We start from the raw sequence: 18,792 nt of genomic DNA on the forward strand, positions 1-18,792 counted from the left end.
CTTAGTGACAAAAGGGATTGAGTAATTTTGACTCAGTAAGTATGAATTCAGCAAACTGTAACTTAAACAATTGTTTGCTATGATCTGCAAAAGCCATTCAAAATTGTAGGCATACATGTATGTGATTTTACTATTGTGGCCTACCCTCACTCTACAAAAAACATATGGTGAGCATAATCCTCATTTGCAATAAACTTAGGCAGAGAAGCAGAGGGAGTGAAGGGAAGACTACTTTTATTCAGATCCTTTGACTTTACAACAGTTCAGATGTGATTAGGATTAGGATCTAGCAACTATGTAAAAGCAGCAGCAAAAGAAGAACCCAAGGGAAAGTTCTTGTCCTGTTGATTGGCAGATAAATTCTATGGCAGTTGGTGGCTTCTGGAGTGCAGTGACTGTTGATCTCTGATGAAAATTGTTGCTGATTCAAAATCTGCATATAGAATAATCATTGGTAATTATTTGGTGATGTGAGCCATTTGTGAAGTAAGGGTTTTCTTGAGTTGGGGGGGGGGATAAGGAAAAAAGGCAGTGCTTAAAAAAATTATTAGCTGGCTATGATGAGAATTGCAGCCCACCCCCAAAAGGATAGTAGGCTGTACAGCATATCTGATCTTTGTAGTCTCCAATTCTCTATGACAGCAAAAGGAACAATCTTTAACTTTTGTGATGCATCTATCATCTCTCTTTCTCATCTCTGTCTGCTTATTATGCATCGATCAACTGTCTGTTGATCTATCATCTTTCTTTTTTTAAAAAAACATGTTTTATTGGTTTTTTGATTTTTAAAACAAAGTACTCAAGACACACCGTGGTGTTAGGGTAGTCAAACATCCAAAGACAAAACATATATACATAATTCAATCAATACATCAAATACTCCCTCTCTTTTTCCCTTAAGTAACATATTTTATTTAAAATAGTCCAATTCTAGCTTAAATTTATTCAACCTAAACCTGTTTTTAAGGCTTTATAAATTTACACTACCATAATCAAAATAACTTTAAGTATAAACATTATCAGTTCGGGTATCCCTTCCAAATATATTCTAGTTCCTTAATTTTATCATAAATCTTATTTATTTCTTCTTCCAGTAATATCCCTTATTTAAAATAAAATATTAATCTATCCTATACATATCTAATCCATCAATCAATCAATCTCTTTAAACTGACAGAATAAAATCAGACCTTAAATCATTTCAATCCATTCGACAGAATTCAAATTTCACCCAGTTAATTTTCATAACTAATAACATCCATGTTATCAAACAAACAAATCATTTTATTAGATTAACTCAACATTACATAATAATTTTCTTACAAATAAACCTATCGTTCTAAAAAAACACATTCTTAATCAATTTAATATATATATATTCCATTAATCGCCCCTTTTTCTCTTACTTCTAACTCACAATCTTAGACCTTAAATCAATCCATAATTCCAGATTATCTTTAATCCATTACCTAAAAATATCTCCTTTTTAAGCTAAAATATTTATCTATCCTATACATATCTAATCCATCAGTCAATCTCTTTAAGCTGACAAGATAATATCAAACCTTAAATCATTTCAATCCATTGGACATCAAACAAACAAATCATCTTATTAAAAATAATAATTTTCATATTGATAAACCCATCAATCCAAAAAGTACATTCTTAGTCAATTTAATATATATCTTCCATTAATTGCCCGTTTCTCTTACATCTAACTCATAATCTTAGTCCTTAAATCAATCCATAATTCTAAATTGCCTTTAATCCTTTACATAAAATTTTAAATTTCACTTCTTTTCAGTCTTATTCTGGCCTTCTTCTTCTGCCAGGTAGGTTTCCATAACAGAGCTTCTCTTCCAGCTGATAAGTCTCTCTTTATTGCTTGTAGTATCATTTGGATCCATGAAAACCATCTTGGCCTCTGCATTGGCCCTCTGTTTCTCTTAACCATAAAGTTTTGTTGCTTTGACATTTCAGATCTCAGTCTTTGCTTTTCCTGGTCCTCAAAACCATAAGTGAACTGCTTATCAGGCAAAGTCAATTTCTCTTTATTCTCAGTTAAGTCCTCTTCTTGTGTAGTCTGTTTTATAGAATAGTCAGAAGTAGTCTGAGAGTCAATTTTGAAGTTTAAAGGAGAGATTCTGGCTCTTAATTCTGTAGTAAACTCTTTCATTGTAACACACATTTCTTCTTTAGCCTCATAGATCTTTTCCAGAATAAGTTTACAATTTAAGTGTGAATGCGACTCCATTTTAAAAGTTGTTCAGCTGCATCAGGTTATCTTTCTCTTTAAAAAACAGTTTGAAGGCCAAAACCATCTCATCTCCAAATAGTCAACAATTACAATATTAGCTTTTGATCAGTAGATGTCCTCAGTAAGCTAAAAAATCTTTTTCAAGAGTCATTTTTTTCCTTTTTTCTATTTTTTAAGGAAAAAGTGGAGAAGGATATACTCTTCCAATATAGGATAATAATACTGCTCAACAAAAAAAGAACAACAGCATAAACTGATAGTACAGTTCTTAAAAAAAATTTCAGTACCCCAAAACCTATATATATATAAAAGTAGTCTTTAAAATTTTGTTCTATTCTTTTGTTCAACGCCTTTCTTCCCAAACATGTAGAAGCTGCTTTTCCAAGCCAGGGAAATAATTCCAACAGAGCTGTTAGAGGCAAAAAAAAAAAAAAAAAAAAAGCAAAGTAGAATAAAAAGAGGAGCAAAGAAAAAAGTCTCACCCAGATTCACCACAGTGGGTTTTCAAGCTTAGATGTTCTTTGACTTTATATTAGGTGTTTATAGCGGCTAGGTGATCGACCATTTTACTGGCCGGTCTTCTTCTCCGTCAGCCTTCAGAGTTGGCCCGGACAGCTGGAGGAGCCGCCGCTCCTCCACAGCAAAGCGAAGCATCTTTGACGAAAGTCACACCCTCCAGGGCAACTTTCAACCCACATAAGGGTCTACCGGCGGAGGGAAACTAGCCGACGAGGAGACAAGTCTCTTTGTGCGACTAGAAGCGCCACGATCCAGAACTGGAAACCTATCTATCATCTTTCTCATCTATATATGTCTATATGTTTATCATCTACCATCTATCTAACTCTATCTCTATTATCTATCTATCATCTATCTTACAGTTTCTGTAATCCATATACTTATATTTATGTTGCTTTCGTATTTCCCATACCAAGTGAAGGTATGAAGAAGGGCACTCTCTCGACACAGCAGAATAACCAGTAAATGTAGAAATTAGATGATGATCTGGGTCAAGGGGAGGGAGAATTAGAGAAGCAAAATGTACACATAGCTGTACCATTCACCCAATTGCTCAATAGTCACCCTAACGGTACTAAGATACTATTGAGAAATCCCAGAGATACAAATGTGTGATACATTTACATGCATATTGTCATTGTCTTGATGAGGCAGTTCAAAACTTTGTGCTGCCATAACACACTTTGATCTGCATTGGATTTAAGATAGGCCCAACCTGTCAATATAGAGTTTATGACAGTTTTGCTGTCATGGACAAATCATTAATCAAGTTATGTTTGGTTGCAAGTTGGCTCTACAATGGATGGAAAGGAATCCTATGCTATTATTTACTTTCAATGACACACAGATCCAGACGGTGTCCTTGTATCTTTATGGAGATTTAATTCAGAATTGATCAGAGGATCTGCCACCATCTTGCTAAATGTTCTCAGCAAACTGTTTACTCCTACATGCTTTTATCCAAATGTAGAATATTTCATTTTTTAAAGACTTAAGCATAATGAAATGGAAATATTTTGCAGGCTGAACATTAATAAAAGCACATTTTATTCTTCAGTGCCAAGAGCAGCAGGGAAAAAAACCATTTCTAACCACTCTTCAATCTGCACAACATTGATGACCAGAGCTCTTTCAGGTGATCATTAACGTACCTGACACAGAGCAATGAGTTGGAAACTGAAATCTTTGGGGCCAAGTTTGCATATACACTCTGGAGCAGATAAAATATTTGTACCTCCTCTAACTTACATACTACAGTTTTGGCAGAATTAGAGATGGAAAAAACACACTATTATCTAACCCATTGTTGCTATGGATAATTTTGAGCTCATGTGACTGAAGATACTGACAATCTGCTAGAAAATTGTCAAAAAATTACACATTTGCTATACTCCTCCTCTTCCAGCTACTGATACTATCTGGGACAAGCTTATAGTACTGACCCATAACAATCAATTTCTCATAACGAAATAAGTTAGCTTTGGAGAGGCAGGGCTAAAACCAAGACAGAAGAACCCAGTGGTGTAGGCTAAGGTATCAACAAATATGTGGTTGACTGACCCAGTCATTCCATTATTTAATCTAAGGAAGCAAATGAAACCCTCGGGCCAGAACTGGTATGCAATAGAATAAATAGAGATCTCTAGGCTCCATGGCAAGCCACCAATCAATCAGAATAGAGCTGGAAGGGACCTTGGAGGCTTTTAGTTCAACCCCCTGCTCAAGCAGGAGACCCTATATAATTTCAGAGAGGTGACTGTCCAGTCTTTTCTTAAAAACTTCCAATGATGAAGCACCTACAACATCTGAAGGCAAGCTGTTCCACTGGTTAATTGTCCTCACTGTTAGGAAGTCCTCCAATAAAAATAATATTCACCTTTATTACAGCCAGTGACCTAATTTAAACATAGTTTGATATCTAGTGTTGTTTTTTTTCTTCTGTTCAATTTTCTGAGATTACTTGGACAAGTCCCTGAGGTTTCTTGATAAGGCTTTTCAGACATGGTTTGCCATTGTCTGTCATAAGACTACATATTCTGTAGCTGTTTAGATTGGCATCCTTTTCGATTTCAACCTAATCACACTGCTAGCTTCAGCCTTTAAACACTAAATGGTTTGGGCTGCCAAATCAAAAAAATTAGCAACATGTAGCTGAGCTTATTCAAGGCTTCAAGAGAAGCCCAGTTCGCTATTCTCAACCAAAAGGTTGGTTCCTGTCTACTTAGAATAAGTACCCTCATTTAGAAAGTCTCCCCTAGGATACTGCCCCATAATTTGGGAGATTAAAACACATTAAGACAGCACCCCAAAAAGGAATCTAAAATTAATTATCTAAAACAACTGTCCAGAGTTGAGATCTGGGAGAAAAATCTGTAAGAAGCTATTTGTATTCATTAAAAAATACTCAGCCGAAGCTGTGTTTTTACGTTCCCTTTGTTTTAAAGAGTAATTGCATTGTTGTATGCTTTGTAATCTTGAAGTTGCTATGTTAGAGGACAATGTACTAAACAAGTGGATTTTTACAAGCTTTCTCTGAGCTAACACACTCCTAATAGAATAGATTATACTATGGAGTCCTTGGTGCTCTCTGAACTTATCTGTTTGCTTGCAAACGTTTCATTGCCCTACTAGGTAACATCATCAGTTTGAGTAAGTGGGGTTTTCTTCCTGTTTATATACAGCAGCTTGCCCTTCCAGTGTGGGTGGGGCTGTGATTTTCTCCTTGGCAGGTCCTTGATTAGGATATTGTTTTCTACTTGATTGTTTGCCTGTTAATCCTTGTTTATCTGGGTTTTGGCTGCTGGAGAGAATGCACTCTGGTCTTTTTATTTCATCCTTAGCTGTTTGTCTTTTTTTTGAATGATATGTAAATAAATATTATACTATAAAACCAATCATCATCTTTTGGCAGCATTAAGGCAAGGAATTGGGGGAAGTAGCCATCATCTCACTTCTCTAGTTTTAGAAAAGCAGATATGCATGATCAGCTCTTGAGAGTATAAATAAACATCTCCCTAAGGATTTTTAAAAATTATGTTGCTTTCAGAATTTCTTCAATAACAGCCATTAACATTTTGCATTGAAATATAAAAATATCAATTAAAATGTAATTTTAGCTTTACTGCTGTAGAAGATCATTCAGGCTTGTTGTTTGCATTTAAAGGGAATAAAAACTACAATGAAATCTAAGAATGGACGGAACTCCCTAGCCTGCACTTGTGGAAAAATAATCAGACTATGGTTTCTCTTAGGACTCTTTATATTATTAGCTATGATCTGGAAGCAAAGCAAAAAGAGTTGCAAATGCCCCAGAATAACATCATTCATGGTAAGTATTTGAAAAGAAGAAGAAGTTGTGGACCCAATTCTGCATAGTGCTTTTTGTGAATTTTAAATGTTTTATGTTCTTACTATTGCAACTAAAAATGAAATGGTGTATTCTCATTTTGGGTGGTGTGGGTGGCTCAGCAGTTAAGACACCGGGCTTGTCAGCTGGAAAGCCAACAGCCCGGATTAAAGACCTGAGCAGCTCCTGTCAACCTAGCAGTTTGAAAGCACGCAAATGAGAGTAGATAAATGGGTACCTCTTCAATGGGAAAGGTTACTGCATTCTGCATTTCTATGCTGGCCACATGATGATGGAAGTGCCTCTCAGACAGTGCAAGCTGCCTTGGCTGAGAATTGGAGATGAGCCTTGCCCCCCTGAGTTAGTTACGACTGGACAGGGGAAACTTTTAAACCGTGTATATTTTCATTAAGACATTTGTGTTTTGTTTTGCTTGATTTGTATTCTTCAGGGAGCCTGGCTTTTCTCTGTGTATGTGCATGTGGTACATGTGACAATATATGACATTGTATTACAATTATAGTAGCACTGGAATTAATTGTGCTTTTTTTTTTCTTCCATTCAATTGTGTCTAATTCTTGGAGACTGCGTAAACAAGTTCCTGCAGTTTTCTTGGCAAGGTTCTCAGAAGTTGCCATTGTCTCCCTCATGGGCCTGAAAGTGACTGGCTCAAGGTCACCCAGCTGGCTTTGTGCCCAAGGGAGGATTAGAACTCATGGTCTCCTGGTTTCTAACACCCATACTGCAACTACTACACCAAACTATATCCCTTGTATTAAATATGTATTACTCTTGTTAAGTATTTCAATATAAAATGTAGGCTTAGGGTAACTCTGCAGAATGTCTGTGGTCTGACAGCTGATGCACAGACTCACTTGACTGTAATTAGTAACACTGGGCAAACATTGGCATAGATGGAAACTTTCAACTAAATGGAAGTTTAGAATATAGAATTGGGAGGCAAAGGAGTCTGTGCAGATTTTGCACTGCTATTCGTTTCTGACTTTAGGGGGCAATGCTTATCTCTGTTTCAAGGCCGTTGAAACAGCGCTGTCCAAAGACATTTCCATGGTCATGTAGCTGGCATGATATCACAGAATGCTGTTACCTTCCCACTGAAATCTACTTTATCTAATTGCATTTGCTTGCTTTTGAACTTCTAGGTTGGCAGGAGTTGGGGCATGGACCGGAGCTCATTCCGTTGCATGGCACTCAGATCAAACCTCTTGTCCAGCCGTCTTAACCACTGACCTACCACACTGCCCCAATATAGAAATTGGGTGGACAATATTTCCACGGGAGAGAGACTCTTCCTGATGTTTTCCTTTAGGATTTTATTACAGCTGGGAAGTCAAGGAGGCTGCAGATCAGGAAAGAGAGAGCTATGCAGTAAAAGACACTCCTTGGCCAGATCATAACTTTAAAACAGGGGTGTGAAATTGCTGGCCCATGGGCTGGATGCGTTACCAAGAAACCATGCCCACCACATTGCCGGCAATGGGGAAAAAAGCTCCAATATGTCGTGCGATGTCATGTGACATTGCGAGTTGGACATGTCTGCTTTAAAAGGTCAAGAACACCATATTCTACCCTTAAGGCTTTCTCTAATGTGAAATCCTTTTCCGACATGAAATCATGTCTAAAGCAGTTTTTCTTTCATCAAATTAAATGTGAGTTTGAATAAAAAATACAGGATAATTTTTCTCCCTGGTGCTAGTATTGAGAAGCTAGCCTAGTGGTGGCGAACCTATGGCACAGGTGCCAGAGGCGGCACTCAGAGCCCTCTCTGTGGGCATGCGTGCCATCACCCCAGTCCTAGGCCTTCAGCTGGGTTTTATAAAACCTTTTCACTTTAGGCCTCCGCCGCCGTGTGCAAAAAAAAAAAAAAAAAAAAAGGTTCAATCAATCAATCAATTTCAACTTCTCGCAGGGGAAAAAAAAGATCTTGCAAAGTTGGAATTGATTGATTGAACTTTTTAGTCCCACCCAGTTTGCCGTTACCACTGCAGCCATGCCCACCCAATGGGCCATACCCAGCCAATGGGGCACACCCACCCAGCATCCGACAATTCATGTGGGTTTTGGGTTGCAGTTTGGGCACTTGGTCTCTAAAAGGTGTGTCATCACTGAGCTAGCCTAATAGCATATATAGCTCAGCTTCCCATAAACACTTCCCAACACTGGAAATTTTTAAGAAGAGACTGAACAGCCATTTGTACAAAATGGTATAGGGTTTCCTGCCTGAGCAAGGGGTTGGGCTAGATGCCCTCCAAGGTCCCTTCCAACTTTACTACTGCTGCTGCTGCTGCTGCTGCTGCTGCTGCTGCTACTATTATTAAGTTCCCAGACCAGAAAAATAAAAATAACATATCATAGCCCCATCTTACCTGATTTCCATCTAACCACTCGAACAAAGTAGCAGCAAACTGTGTTTACATAATGCCAGGAAAGCTATATGGTTATGTCTCTGTTAAGTCACCAGGGGCTGAGTTTGACTTGACTTAAGGTGACTTTTTAAAGATGTATTAGGAATCAAAGACAGGAGTAACACTGAAGTGAGAAATAAAGGGGAAATAATAATAAAATTAGGAAATAAAATATATAAGATAGAAGTCAAAGAGGATGTAATAAAGAAACAAGGAGAGCATAATAATGGAATTAGTGGTAAGAAATGAAGTAGGAAAATAATAACTGCAGTTATAAATCAGTAAAGCAGAAAGCAAAGCAGGTCCTGTTTACTTTCCTGTTCTGGCTCACCAAAGTTTGATAGGAGGTCTTGTCAACCTCTGAAAAAAATCAAATAATGATTTCTGACAAGGGTTCTCAACTTTTTTTTCAACATGGACACCCTTTAAATATCTTTTGTGGCCATGGACCAAGGCTAAGGACCCCCAAGACTTAAGATTTAAATCATAAAATTTCTTCAAGCCTGCACGGACCCCCAGAGATGATGTCGCAGGCCCTCCCAGGCGTCTGGGACCACAGGTAGAGAACCACTGACTTCTATTGTTCCAGGATACATAGATTGACATATTAACTTAAAGGTGATGATAACGCTCAGTCTTCTACAAATGCAGATGGGGGATGCTGGAAAACAAATATGCTTTTTTACATTTAAGGATCCAGGAAGAAAGAAGATAATAATTCCAGAGAATTATTTTTGGAAGAAACCAAAGAATCTAAACATCAGCGTACCTGAAAGCGCTTGGGGTCCTTTACCCATTACATATCAATACCTTGTTGGATCCCCTTCCTCTAAAATGAGTAAGTATAAGCTGTTTCTCTATAACGCTGTTATTAAACTCATCATTCTTTTCATGAATGCATTTCTGGAGTGGTGCTTTGCTCAAACTTATTATTCATTTATTTTATTAAATTTATATCCCATCTCGCTGTCCTGAGACTCCTAAAAATCTACTTCTAAGTACTCCACATAACTTTGAACAGTTGGTGGGCTATATTGTATAGTTTGATCTAAGCAACATACTGGCTAAATCAACTCATATTTAAGACTTGCCACAGAAATCCCTCTTCCTCTGCTTGCTTTATGATCAGCCATGTTGCTGTCTATATTTGGAAACATACATTCTATAAGTTCTTAAATCCATGAAAGCTTATGACAAACAGTGGCCAAAAGACTGCCTGTGGTCAAAGAAACTCTGCCAAGGGCCTCTCTGAAACTTTAGAACGGTATTTCTTAGCCTTGGCAAGTTTAAGATGCATGGATTTTGACTCCTGGCTGGGAATTCTGGGAGCTGGAGTCTACACATCTTAAAAGTGTTAATGTTGAGAAACAGTGCTTGATATATCAAGTATAACCCTAGAATAGCAATAGCACTTAGATTTATATACCAGTTCACAGTGCTTTGCAGCCCTCTCTAAGCAGTTTGCAAAGTCAACATATTGCCCCCCCCAAAAAAAAGAATATATCTGGACCTTCATTTTATCAACCTCAGAAGAATGGAAGGCTGAGTCAACCTTGAGTCGGTAAGGATTGAACCCCTGGCAGTCAGCAGAATTAGCCTGCAGTACTGCACCACTGTGTCAACATTGAAGAAGGAAGAACGCTTTCGTGATACAGGACATTTTCACGTTTCCCCAGATTTTGATGGCTCTGCGAGGTCATAGAAAAGATTAGTCAGGAAAGCTGTGAGATGTTAACACTCCTCATGCTTTTCTAAATCCATCCGTTGTATGTGAGGACATACAAGATATGTACACTGAGGGGAAAAAAACCCTTGAAGCTAGCACTAGATATCAACAAAAGGCTACATTTCCTTATCTAATGATAATTTGGACTTTTGCAGCTCAGATATGATATGCAATTCCAGCTGGCGGGGTCCAGGAAGCATCTGCCATGGCTCCCACCCTTTGAAAGATCTTGTCCCCCCCCCACCCCAAGATGAGATCTGCTCCCACCCTCCTGGCCTTCTGCAAAAGCCTGAAAATCCAGCTCAGCCAGTTGGTTTGAGGCCACAAAGGGGGACTATCATGTTGGAGATGGTTGATGGATTAATAGAAGATCCCATCTTTCCCCCACCCCCACCCCCAAACATCCTATCCCTCCCTATCTTTAATTGTAATTTTTTTATTGTTACTAGAAATATCTATTTTTCATGGTTTTATTGCTTTTAATGTTGTAAGTCACCCAAAGGCACCAGTGGCGAGATGGGTGCCAAAGTAAATTTAATCAATAAATCAATAAATAAAATAAAAAATAAAGTCTATTCTTGTATCTCATCCACAATTTGAGATGGGAATCTATTCTTGTACTAAAGAATAATCTATCTAACAGAGGTTCCCAAAGATTCTACTGTGATAAGTAATACTTGTCACAAAGAAGATTCTCCATCTTTGCTATAGATCAGTGGTTCTCAACCTGTGGGTCGGGACCCCATTTGGGGTCGAATGACCATTTCACGGGGGTCGCCAAACAACGCAGTCCACCATTTTTTTCCCCTTTTCCTTAGCTGTGCTACTCCCTTTTATTCTATTGGCTTTTGAAAGCCAATAGAATAGACTCTCTTGAATAGAGTCTAATTCTATTGGCTTTCAAAAGCCAATAGGAATTGTCCAAGCTGTCTCTGCCCTGCTGAGCCCGCCAAAAGTTCCATTCTGCAAACGGTGCTACACCAGTTGAGTAGTCCTCGACTTACGACCGGTTGGGGGGTCGCGGCATTAAAAAGGTTGAGAACCACTGCTATACTGTAGATGCTTGTTTTATCTCTTTTATTCCAGGCTTCTTGAGCATTGGAATCTCATCGATCTATAAAAAGAAGGAACAGCATTTATTGGGGACAGTTGAGTCCATTTTCAGTCACTGCTCTGCAGAAGAACTGGAAAAGATCCTCCTAGTGATATACCTTGCCAATAATGATTCTCAGATAAATGTCCAAACGGCCAAAGACATTAAAGCAAAGTTTAGTGAACATGTTGCTGAGAAAAGATTACTTGTTATCCAAAGCTCTACAACAAGTTATCCTCCATTAGGGAATTTGAAAGTAGGACAGTGGGACAAGAGGAAAGACATCGGCTATGCAGCCAAACAAAACGTGGACTATGCTTATTTACTTAATTTCTGTGCCAATCTGTCCCACTATTATTTGATGTTAGAAGATGATGTTGTTTGTGCCACCAATTTTGTATCCATCATACAAAGTTACTTACATGATACCAAGTTACACTGGACCACAATATCATTTTCGACACTGGGCTTCATAGGGAAGCTCTATCATAACACCGATCTTACTAGGTTAGCCCGATTCCTCTTGATGTTCTATCGCAACATGCCTGGAGACCACCTCCTTGAACTGTTTCATAAATCAAGGGCGCAAGAAATTCTCATAACCTTCCGGCCTTCCCTTTTCCAACACGTAGGGAGGGTTTCTTCATTTCACAATATTGAAATGGAAATCAAAGATTCGGAGTTTGACGAAGATTTCGGAGACTGGGGAGATATCGTTAGTGCTTCGTGTTTCACAAACATTCCCATTGTTTTAAATTACACACCGGAAAATGTCTGCCCTCCTGGAAATGAGGTCTTCTGGGGCAAGGATGTGACAGCAAATAGCTTTTTCCTCATTGTTTTTGGGAATCCAATTATTGCCCAGAAGGTTCTGATTTACACGGGGTCAGCTGAATATAGTAAGGACATCCTCTATGGTGGTCTTGTCGAAGAGGGAAGACTCAAAGTTTATTTAGACGAGGGACAAACATGCCTGATTTTCAGACAAATAGGAAAATTTAAGAATGGACGTTTTGAGTTCGAAGATAAGCAAAGAAACAAGGAGATAGAGTGTCTTCGAATTCAAGTCACAACGCCACAAAAGGAATGGCTGAGAATAAGGAGAATTAATATTTGGGTGAAGAAGTATTGAAATGCACATTCTCTCATTCAAGCGAGTTGCCTTCATTGTAACTGTAAGTTCTAACTCTTGATTTCTCTGATTGAAGAGCAGTTCTGTTTCTCCTTAATTAACTTAAAACATGGAAGGCAAAAATAATAATAATAATAAAAGGAAAAGAAAAGCAACACTGTAGCGTGAGCAGTTTTTCACAAAGACTATGGCTTTGAATTTTTTTTTTTCTAAAAACATCTCATTTCTGATTATGGCAGAGCATTTAAATATTCCTAAATGGGCTTTCCAACATGATACTATGGTGTCATTGTGGCTGTAGACCTTTCCTTGGGCGTGTTAAAGTTGCACGCCTCGTCAAAGTGTGTTTTAATAAAATGGTCAGCTAGTATAGCACAAAACAAAGGGCTGCCCTCAGATGAAATCTTTGTTTCTAACAGTTTCTCCTGTGCTTTGCATCTGTGGAAGAGGGGAGGGAAGATACACGTTTAAAATATTAATATGGTGGCTTCAGCCATGCAGTTGACAGTCTTTGCTTCCTATTAAAAAGGGGGCAAAGCTTCAACCATACAGTCCTGGCCACCATTTTGAGTTTTTCTAACCTCTTCCCTCCAAAGATGCCTGTGGTATCACATCTTATTTTAGACAATAAAAATGATAAGTGAGTTGCAAAGAGATGCCCTGTTTCAAAGTATACCCACTTACCTGGAATAGAGTAAGTGATTGTGGGACAAAAAAAAAAATCTTAAAGGCTGAGAAACAGTCCCATAACCGGTGGTCACAGTTGGAACCAGCAACTTTGTCACTAAGAGACACAGTCACTAAGTGAAAAATTAAGTGACCAGTGGAATGTCACATGACTGCGACTGTGGTCACAAATGGTGATTGCGTGACTGCAGGATGTTTGGACTGTCATAAATGCATGCCAATTGCCAGGCACCAAAATCATAACCATGATGGCTGTCAGTTTGTGGGTTGATCACAAATCCATTTTCAGCACTGCTGTAAATTTGAGTGATCACTGAATTAGGCAGTCATTAACCGAGGGCAGCCTTATTTTGTTTGCTAATAAATGGGTGTTCTATGACTGTGCCCAATATGGCATATATTTGTGAAAATATTAATAATATGCTCTCAAAGCTGTGGTATACCTAATACCTGCCCAATAACATATACTTTTTTGGAGCAACACTACAGATGTAACTTCTCTTTTTTTTTTTCCTTTTTCCTTTGTAATCTAACCCAGAGTTCCCCAACCTTTTGGGCACCAGGGACCGGTTCCGTGGAGAGAGGTTTTTCCGGAGACTGGAGGGTGCATTGTTTTGTGTGCTGCCTGCATCCCATGGATGGGGCTTTGCTTGTTTGTGCAGACCGGTTGCTGGCATGCCTCAGCCCGGTGCCAGTCCACAGACTGGGGGTTGGGGACCCCTGATCTAACCTAAAGCCCTGGCATTTCCTTGAGATCAACAGCTCGTTCTTGCTTAGTTTCTAAGCCTAGCCAAGGTCAGCCAGGGGCTGCAACCTGCCGAGACATTAAATAAGAGTTTTGTTATAAGGAATCAGTAGTGGGGAAAAATCCACATGGACAGAAAATAAAAGATGTGCCTTGTGAGTAAAGATAGATTTTGATATTTGTCTCCTAGACATAAATGACATACCTCTTTGGTGATGCATTATTTATTTATTTTATTTAAGAAAATTTGTATGGCCTCCTACTCACTCTCAGTGTTTTACAAAAATAAAAAAACCTATATAGAAATAATAAAAAACAATAACCCCCCCCTGGCTACAACAATCAATCGAACAAGCTCCAACCCACTCTGGGTTCCCCAGGCCCATTGGCAAAACAAAATCTTCAGGGCCTTGTGAAAGAGTGACAAAGTGGAGGGCAATCTAATTTATCCAGGGATAATGTTCCAAACGGAAGGAACCACTAGGGCGAAAGCCCTTCTTCTGGGACCTGCCAGATGTACCTCCTTAGGAAAGGGGACCCACAACATTCCCTGCCTCCCCATTCTGGTGGGTCAGGTAGATTTGACCAGGAAAAGATGATCCTTTAGATCAGTGGTTCTCAACCTGTGAGTCGGGACCCCATTTGGGGTCGAACGACCGTTTCACGGGGGTCGCCAAACAACGCAGTCCACCATTTTTTTTCTCCTTTTCCTTAGCTGTGCTACTCCCTTTTATTCTATTGGCTTTTGAAAGCCAATAGAATGGACTCTCTTGAATAGAGTCTAATTCTATTGGCTTTCAAAAGCCAATAGGAATTGTCCAGACTGTCTCTGCCCTGATGAGCCCGCCAAAAGTCCCATTCTGCAAACGGTGCTGCACCAGTTGAGTAGTCCTCGACTTATGACCGGTTGAGTAGTCCTCGACTTACAACCGGTTGGGGGTCGCGGCATTAAAAAGGTTGAGAACCACTGCTTTAGATAATCTGGTCTCAAGCCATATAGGGTTTTGAAGATGATAACCAGTACCTTGAATTGTACCCGGAATCAGATCAGCAGCCAGTGCAGCTCCCGCAGGAGAGATGACACCTGTGCACATCTACATCTGCACAAAACCACACAGGCCGCTGCATTTTGAACCAATTGGAGCTTCTGGACACTTTTCAAGGGTAGCCCCATGTAGAGCGTGCTACAATACTGAAGGACCTAAGAATTGCCTGAAGGACAGCCCTGTGATCCCATAGACTAGTGTTTCTCAACCTGGACAATTTTAAGATGTGTGGACTCACGAATTCTGGAGCAGAATTTCCAGAAAAATCAAAATGTCTAGTACGCAGGAGAGGGTCTCTTCTCCAGTATGGTTCCCAAGCTATGGAGAGCTCTTCCGTGGGAGTTGCATTTAACCTCTACTCTTTCAGTATTTAGTGAAGGGAAAAACGCATCTCTCATCTCCTGTGTGCTCCTATGCTGTTTTATTGTTGTAATCATACAATCGTGTCCTGCTTTACTGGCCATGCTTACAGTAAATTACTGAATAAAACAATCTCTTAGCCCATTTTCAGGATAGTCAGAATTCTAAGTACAGATTTTTTTAGGCAAATAAAGATGCTGTTGCAAGAAAACTTTGTATTCGCACCCGGTGCACTGTTGCTAGCAAGGTAGCCTAAGCACAATTATAGACCTTTGTAATCAATTGTATGTACATTATACTTTGTTTTACATACAGTATTTTCTTTATGACATCTGCATCTGTGACTCATCCTGAAGTTTGATCTGACGTATCTCTACCCAAAGTTTAACTGTCAGTTCTGTTTTGTGTGCACGAGGGAGTAAGGATTCATTTTAGGGTGCTATGAGGCACCCTATAAGAAAGTGGACATTGTAGATTTCCTAGCAGGATGAGCTGAAACTCATTAAGCAGCCATAAACAAATTTAAATACTCCCTCTAAGTAATTCACTGTAGGAAAATTAAGACATTCATTCAGAAGAATCCCAACAACTGCTCTATATCAAATGTGAGGTTGGTTTTTTTTTAAAATAATCAGGGTTTAACCTTGCCTACATCTTTTTCTCTCATTCACTCAACAAGAGTTAGAATTAGAAATTCTTTCCTTTTGGGTGTGATAGAATTTCCATGTAACCCTTTGTGTTGATAAGGGCCTAATCAAGAACTAACCTCCCTACCCATCGTCTCTGGGACTGCATCTATTTTCCATTTTAATGGTGTCAGACCCAGCACACTACCACCCTGGCCGCTGCCAACCTGGCCGGCTGCAGCCTCCAGCCTGCGCCGACGGCGAACGCGTCCTAGCGGTTCCGGCGGAACGGCACCCACACCGCCGGCGTGATCCGCGTGCAGCCAGCTGAATGTGCATGTGACGACATCACGTGAAAGCCAAAACGGAATGGGGGTTGCGGGCAGGAGCTATGCATTGACGCTGGGTCTGACAGGATCTAATATCAGTTAGGGCGTGGGAACCGGACTTGTTTCACGGGGCTTACTGCTGTGGGACTGACTGACTGAGGATTTGTTTCATGGGGCTTGCTACGGTGGAGGTTAACACAGGGTGGGGTGGATGGGTGGATTATAGGCGGGGTTTCCTTATAAGGCTTGATGAGGGTGTGTGCTATGGGTGTAGTCCGGGACGGCATATAGTGCGCGGGGTTGGAGCCTCCCCCAGGGTAAACTTTGTTTCCTGCAACGTGCAATAAACTTTGTTGGATCCTGGAACGTGCCTGGTGTATTGTTTGCCTGATTCACTCAAGGACGTTCCTTACAGTAAGTTTACCCTCACTCATCCTTTTGCTTGCTGCTCGACGCCGGTTACCTGCAGTGTTATGGCGGAGGGAACACAAGGGGCAGACCCGGTGGAGACCGCAGAGGCGGCGGAACCCGACGAACAGCTGGAGAGCCCGGATGTCGGCAGCGCGGCAGTCGAGCAGCCAATAGTGCGGCCAAAGGAGAGGGTTCGCATTCCGGAGATGCTGGAACCAAGTTTGAAGCCGCAACGCCCGGGGGGGGGGCGAGGCCGACTGGTGGCTAGGTTCGGCGTGGGGAGGACCAGAGAACAATAGGGGGCGGCGGTTAGCGCCGAGTTTCACCGGATGGAGGGAACGTCGGGTGACTGGGGATCTAGAGGAGGAATGGAGCTGCTCCACGGCTCCAGGACAGTATACCTTAGATGTGCTAAGAGAGCAGTTTGGAGAACGTCTCCACCCCGCAACACTCCGTAGTCCTGTTAGGGACAGTCCGTCCTATGCCTCCCGTTTCCGTCTGTCCAGTCCAGGATTGGATTTAAAATCAAGCGACCAGTTTGCGTTCCAGGACCCTGGCCCGGGGCGGGTTGAAGCGGAACGACCCCGTTATAGCCTGGGACCACGCCCGGCGGCAGGACAATCTTTAGGTACTGACAGACAAAGGGCAGGGTCCATGGGGGAGGGGTTTCGCCCTACACCTCACCCGGGGATTGCCCCCTTCGGAGGTCAGGCGCCAGCCCCATGGCCACAGAACATGGTATGGAACCCCCCCCCGATCGCCCTCACATTCGATGGTGACTCAGATCGGCTAGCAGTGTTCCTGAGCCACGTGCTAAACCACTTGGACCGCTATACCACCTTATATTCCTCCAATTGGGCGATGGTGGTGGCGGTCACAGCATGCTTGCAGGGTGAAGCCGCTGCTTGGGCCGCGGATCTATACAGCGACCAGGCCGGAGAGTTGACCGACGTAGGGCTGTTCCTCGAGGCGCTGAGAGCAAGGTTCGACGACCCAACCCGGTTACAAAGAGCTGAGGCCCAAATAGTGGGGTTAAAGCAGAGGGGTAGACCGGTGAAGACCTATATCCGCGAATTCCAAAAGGCAGCTGGGAGGCTGAGGTCGTGGCCGGATCGGTTACTGATTCACCACTTCCAGGCTGGCTTGGATGCGGACATACGTCGCGCCTGTGCGGTGAGAGGAGTTGTGGGACGCCTGGCTGACTGGTTTAAAGCAGCCCAGGAGTTGGAATTTGGACTGAGGGACCGTCCTGACGTACGTGCCGACAGGCCGCCCGCACGTCGTGCTCCGGACCGATCCGGGGAGGGCAGTACACAAGCCATACCGGGTACCACCCGGCCGAAGCCCGTATTCAGGTGCTTCCGCTGTAACCGGCCGGGTCACCGGGCCGCGGAGTGTGGGATAACAGATCTAACCGAACTGACCGGGACGCCAACGGCAATCGGAAGACCGGGCGTTACGCCGAAGAGAACTGCGGAGAAGTCCCGGGTTGCATCCCAGACGGCTCAGACATCGTTCCACCAAACCCCTGGTGATACGACCCCAGTGCTCCACGAATATGAGGAGGAAGGCCAGGTGGAGGATCCTATGGTAAGTGAACCGATAGTCCCGTTTAACATTCCGATAACATTGACTAGCCCGGTCACTGGGGAGACAAAATCATTCCAGGCTTTGGTTGACACTGGCTGCACCAGATGTCTCATTAGCAAGGAGGTGGTGTCCCAGATGCATATCAGGGTGACCCGATTGAAGTCCCCCATTCGCTTCGAGCAGGTGGATGGATCCGTATTAGGAGGGGCCCCGACTACGCTTGTGACTGAACCCGTTAGGATGGAAGTAGCCGCGCATTGGGAGATGTTGAGATTCATAGTAGTTCCATCCATGTCAGAGGCTATTATCCTGGGGTTGGCGTGGTTGGATAAGTGGACACCAACCATATGGTGGGCAGATGGCTCCCGCCATCTACGCCTCACAGCAGGCCCTCAACCACCGGTCCCGGAGCGGTATAATAGCAACATGAAAGGGGAAGGGGCAGATCACATAACGGCACCCACACCGCCGGCGTGATCCGCGTGCAGCCAGCTGAATG

The 18,792-nt window shown here is 41.8% G+C and overlaps 1 protein-coding gene across 2 annotated transcripts; it reads left to right on the top strand.

Moving 5' to 3' along the window:
- The first annotated feature begins 381 nt into the window (after nt 1-381).
- LOC120306691 (alpha-1,3-mannosyl-glycoprotein 4-beta-N-acetylglucosaminyltransferase C-like) lies at nt 382-12,609 on the top strand. Of its 2 annotated transcripts, none has more exons than XM_039340339.1 (4): nt 382-454; nt 5,940-6,104; nt 9,242-9,386; nt 11,361-12,609. In XM_039340339.1, exons 2-4 carry the CDS (start codon nt 5,955-5,957, stop codon nt 12,497-12,499), a joined length of 1,434 nt encoding a protein of 477 aa, XP_039196273.1. In that variant the 5' UTR covers nt 382-454; nt 5,940-5,954; the 3' UTR covers nt 12,500-12,609. The 2 variants fall into 2 exon arrangements, with proteins under 2 accessions (XP_039196273.1, XP_039196274.1); XM_039340340.1 differs by having other exon boundaries at nt 393-454; nt 6,028-6,104.
- Nucleotides 12,610-18,792: the final 6,183 nt, after the last annotated feature.

Source organism: Crotalus tigris, unplaced genomic scaffold (genome assembly GCF_016545835.1).
Source record: "Crotalus tigris isolate CLP2741 ecotype Arizona unplaced genomic scaffold, ASM1654583v1 scf7180000017744.3724543626:3957646, whole genome shotgun sequence".
Taxonomy (NCBI): domain Eukaryota; kingdom Metazoa; phylum Chordata; class Lepidosauria; order Squamata; family Viperidae; genus Crotalus; species Crotalus tigris.

Excerpts from the sequence above, each read along its gene's own strand:
- LOC120306691 (XM_039340339.1), top strand. The coding sequence starts at position 5,955 with ATGAAATCTAAGAATGGACGGAACTCCCTAGCCTGCACTTGTGGAAAA. Across the intron at positions 6,105-9,241 it reads CCAGAATAACATCATTCATG|GATCCAGGAAGAAAGAAGAT; the intron begins GTAAGTATTTGA and ends TTTACATTTAAG. Across the intron at positions 9,387-11,360 it reads ATCCCCTTCCTCTAAAATGA|GCTTCTTGAGCATTGGAATC; the intron begins GTAAGTATAAGC and ends CTTTTATTCCAG.